Source organism: Pollicipes pollicipes, unplaced genomic scaffold (assembly GCF_011947565.3).
Source record: "Pollicipes pollicipes isolate AB1234 unplaced genomic scaffold, Ppol_2.1 Scaffold_5724;HRSCAF=6776_pilon_pilon_pilon, whole genome shotgun sequence".
In the NCBI taxonomy this organism is placed as follows: Eukaryota; Metazoa; Arthropoda; class Thecostraca; order Pollicipedomorpha; family Pollicipedidae; genus Pollicipes; species Pollicipes pollicipes.
This window is the reverse complement of record NW_023596746.1, coordinates 16,766,885-16,771,795: the sequence shown is the minus strand read 5'-3', so window position 1 is coordinate 16,771,795 and position 4,911 is coordinate 16,766,885. Positions and strand designations below refer to the sequence as shown.

Genomic DNA, 4,911 nt, shown 5'->3' with positions numbered 1-4,911 from the left:
AGCACTGAAAACAATGAGGGCCTCTGTGTACGTCGGGGGCTTACAGTGCTTGACAGAGGGCCCTGTGTCGGCAAGAGGCCCCGATTCGGCCAGTGTACATTTGCTGAACAGGGACAGGCACTTGGCTCCAAGTGCCAGATGGCCTCTTGCGTTGGTCGGGTCTCTCTGACAATAAAACAAGACATGCGAGCTTTCAACGAGAAACCACAGTGAGACAATGAATTACCCTGTGTCAGTCAGGGGCTCCGTTATGGACAGGGGATCCATACAATTTTAGCTAAGGGCCCATGGAGCCGAATAGGAGACTCCGCGCTAATTATTGAACCACCTGCGGCTATGTAATCTTGTTGCATCGATGAGAGTTCCTGCATCGATCTGGGGCCAAAGCTTGGGCCAGAGGGCCCTCCGCGTCAGGGATGGGACCAGTGTAAGATACATCCCTCTAAGAACCTCCGGATCGACTAGGAGTCTCCCCCCGTGTTGCTAGAATGACAGCCGGTAGAGAACCCGCGCTGGGACAGAATGGCCCTTCTCCACTTGTTGGGATTAATAATAAATAATATCCAATAATAATAAGTAATATCCAAAACAACTCTATTTTTAGTTTGATTTTCCTCACTGTACACGAAGTGCGATAAGAAATGTCCATGAAGTGTATCGATGCAAATTTCTGCCACAAGCCGTTGCCAAAAAAACAATCAAAACTCCCTGTTATTGATGACAACTTGAATTCATAGGTAGAATGTCAGAATGACAGATAGATGAAATGTTGACGCTACCAATGTCAGGTATAAGATATTCATAAGGCCCACGGGTCTGAAGACATGAAGCATCGCCAAAGAAGTCAGTTACAGTAGGGCGAATACCAAAAAAAATATTTGCAACTTTAGGTACCCTTTCGAAAATGCCCGCGCGACACACACTCACACACACACACACACACACACACACACACACACACACACACACACACACACACACACACACACACACACACACACACACACACACACACACACACACACACATGTGTATATATGAATATATATACATATATACACACACACACACACACACACACACACACACACACACACACACACACACACACATGTACGCGCGCATGTACGCGCGCACGCACGCACGCACACACGCACCCTTGCTCACTCCCAGCCCAGTGGCGCGGCGAAAAGTCGCGCCACGAAGCTCGGCGGGTCGATTTTGGCCACATGCTCACAGAGAATGTTGCGAATGAAATTCAGAAAAATGGTTTTTCCCCATAAATATTTCTTAGACACCAAAGATTATCCCATTTCGTCTTAAGCCGGAAAGTTAATTTTGAAGTGACGCAATGAGATGATAGACAGAGCATCTTTCAGGCCAGAATATGCATGACCAAGGATCTATGTGAGGAATTTGCCCTGCACTCGACGGACCCACACCGCGTGGGATCCTGCTGAAAGACTCCCTGGTGCTGCATGACAAGAAACCTATTCTGCACAGCTCAACTTGAAGTGCGCCCCAACATTTCGGTGAACGAACGCGCTCGAATGCTGGACTGATCACGTCTAATTGTAGGTTAAAGTGACTGTTCAACATGTGAAGACATTGAGGCAAACCTCAGATATAATATAAAAACTAACTTGTAGCTACTGGCATGTTTTTAAGTGCGTCTGACTGTTCTAGATGATAAAGTTTCACTCACGAGCAGATTGAGTGCAATATAGTGCAAAACAAACAAATACAAGCAAACGAAAACAAATTAAGTGCAGCATTACATGACGACAACGCGCCCACTAAATGCGGGCTACCTACAGGCGAAGAGCTACCAGATCAAGGGCGTCCACCACTGCCGCCCGGGTGGCACACCAGCATACAGCGGCACGTGGGGTCTACCAAGTAATCCGCGGTAACATCTGCCACACGTGCGGTGTGAAATCTCCCGTGAAATCTCACGACATCTTGCTAGGGCGCTTCTTAGACTCGTGCTGGGCCGATTTCCTCACGTCCCGACCGCGGCATCCCGCCTGGCATGGCTGCCTTCACCAGCGCCGGGAGCGAATCACCACATCGCTTCTAAAACCGGACCTGCCTTCGCTAGAGACAAAGTTGGACAGGTGCAATAACTTTAAGGCCATTCTCAAAGGGAGTGTTCGTCATGTGCTCAGGGTTTTGAACTGAAATGGCTTTCTTGAAGACGTTCGGTGCAGTTCACAGTCCCGCATTTGTTAAAACCAAACTCCTCCAGTTTCCAAGCTAGAGCCCGCGGATATGTGTAGATCACCCAGACATCCATGTCGCCACAATAACGCCATTCAAATAATGTCACTCCATTGGTTATGTGGCGATCAAAGCGAAAACAGAAAGTGGTCGAATCGTTCATATCTGGTGTTCGTGGACACAATTTACAAATCAACGGCCGTCAACTGACTTAAATCAATGTTGTGTAAGGTACGGTGATGCAAACAGTGACGTATTGAGGAACGCATGTCCTAAAAAAAGAAATTGTGTTATCTAGAGCATTCTTTTCCACGTAAAAGTGTACCAATGGTTAGAAGTGAGCTATTTTAATCAGATATGTCATGTTTGCTTCGATCCCTTCAAATGTAGAGCTTTCACTTTAAGCCGGATATTCGTCGCAAACTCGAAGCTAAATAGTTGCAATATTTTTTGTTAGATTGCTGTATCCCTACGGAAAGAAAGAAATTGTATTATCTAGTGCATTCTTTTCCACGTTAAAGTATGCCATTGGGTAGAAATGAGCTATTTTCATCAGATGTGTGATGTTTTTTCGATGCCTTCAAATGCAGAGCCTTCACTTTAACGCCGCATACCCGTCGCAAACTCGACGCTTAATAGTTGCAATAGTTCTTGTTGGATTGTTGTACCTCTACGGAAAGTAAATTTTATTATCTATGAAGGCATCGTGGTGTCACTTTCGTTGCTAAACATTAAATTTGTCTTAAGTTTGACAGAAAAGTCACTACATCTAGATGACCCGCATAGGTATGCAATACTTAAAACTCTTTGTAAATAGCGCTCGTTGAGATAATTTCTGCCTAACCAGTACGCTTTCCTGCGCGCGAAGCGTACAAGAGGTTCCAGGACCGGTGAGAATGGGGTCCATGGTTGCATGACAAGTTACCACGCAATTTAGATCCCAGTGTTTGCCAAGGTGCTCTTCATGGTACATATTGGAATGTCACAAAATGTATCTTTTCCAAGGATCGTTGTGCCATAGATGGCCTTCAGCGAGTGTGGGATTATAAGAATGTAGCTAGATTTTAGTCACAACATTTTTGGGCCAGGGAGTGCCCAAGAGATCGACTGATCCATACATTGGCTCTACCTTTCGTATGCTTACATTTTGCCGGAATTGGGCCAAATCTGACCAAGAATACCCTAGGTGCAGGTAACAAGAGCCTTTTCTGAATTGGAGAGTTCATTTATGCTTAAGAGTGCTACTCGGAAGTCTCACCTCATTCTTGTGTTATCTAAGCATCAGTCTTTTGCCCGGCTCACACTGAGTCCGCAACGACTCCACAACGTCTTCCGGAAGACGCCCGTCCGTAATCGTGGGAGAAGCCTAAAAACTGGACCATACCGGTTAGCTCAGTTGGTAGAGCACCGAGCTCGCAATCAACAAGATCCTGGTGCGAGTCCCAGCATTTCCAAGGAGAGAGTTTGGGATGTGAAGCATGCATAAAAAACTGTTCCTTCATTTGGTTGCAGTGCTTTCCATAGACATTTTCCCCTAAAACGCAAAGTTAAGCAATTGAAGACATTGTAAGTGCCGTCCTGGAACAAAGATGACGCTTTGGTAAAAGTGTGACCAAGGCTGCTACCTTGATGCCTAAAAATGCCCAAAACACGAGCGAGAGTTATTGATGCAATGGGGAAAATGAAGAGCAGTGATGGAGTTGTGGTGAAGTGTACCGATTCATTTGACCACGGGCGCCAAGAACAAAGACACCACAACGCATTCAGGTGCATTCTTCCAGAAAGCCACAATCTGCTCGCTCTCCTGGCAGTAGGGAGTATCCTATTCACGTCTTGCAGGAACACAGCATCGACGAGTGCCAGCTGCATTAATCCAGAGACCACAAACGACGTAGTCTGCTGAGAGCGAGGAAAATCCTGGTTACATTTTGCAGGAAACTTGTTGTTAAGAGATTTCCTCGGTCTGGACAGCCCTGCGATACCGTCAGATATAAGCCGTCAATCAGGTCGGCACATACGGCGCACCCCGAGCCAAACGGGAGAAACCGCAGCAAATCAGTGCCGTGCAATGGGTTTACACAGCCCGAATATCATTAAAAACACTGGATAGAATCATTAAAATTCATGGGGAACAGGAGCTCATCAATGAAAAACCCAACAAAGTATCACTTGATCGCGAAAAGTAAAACTCGTTCTTGAGAGAGAAAGCTCATGTCTTTGAGCGATATGGAGTTTCTTGTTGGGGTTTTGGAGGATTGCTAACGTTGGCTCACGCTTACTTAACGTTCAAATGCCGTTGAAATATTACTGTTGGGATACAGCAGCTACAGTTCTACTGTATTCCGGCTCAGTTTGTCATATACATGAATATGAAAGAAGATGAGAAAGTGGTAGCGAAAAGTTTTACAGTGATAGGCAATGGCACGCCGAATTATATCGAGCAGGGTACACAAACCAGCAGACGATAATAATGGTGGGGCAGGAAAAAGCTCACTCCAAAAGATACTTTACTTTACCAGCAGATCTGACACCCCGTATACAAATAATGATACGCTCTTGAACCAATGCTTTCACCAAGACGAATTTTGGATATCTGTCTATTCTCCATTCTATATCTCCATTCTCCTGTTTTTTTTTCTCCAAGGAATAAGGCTACTACTACTGTCTCATCTATGTGAATTTCAGCTGGTC

The 4,911-nt window shown here is 45.6% G+C and overlaps 1 protein-coding gene across 1 annotated transcript in view; it reads right to left on the bottom strand.

Annotated features, from left to right (window-relative positions):
• The window catches only part of LOC119102734 (UPF0329 proteinECU11_0050-like), an 8,824-nt gene extending 5,341 nt beyond the window's left edge, over positions 1–3,483 (bottom strand). Inside the window, exon 1 of the mRNA XM_037226193.1 lies at positions 3,479–3,483. Coding sequence (XP_037082088.1) covers positions 3,479–3,483 — 5 coding nt within the window. The remainder of the gene's footprint in view (positions 1–3,478) is intronic.
• Between the last annotated feature and the right edge of the window lie 1,428 nt (positions 3,484–4,911).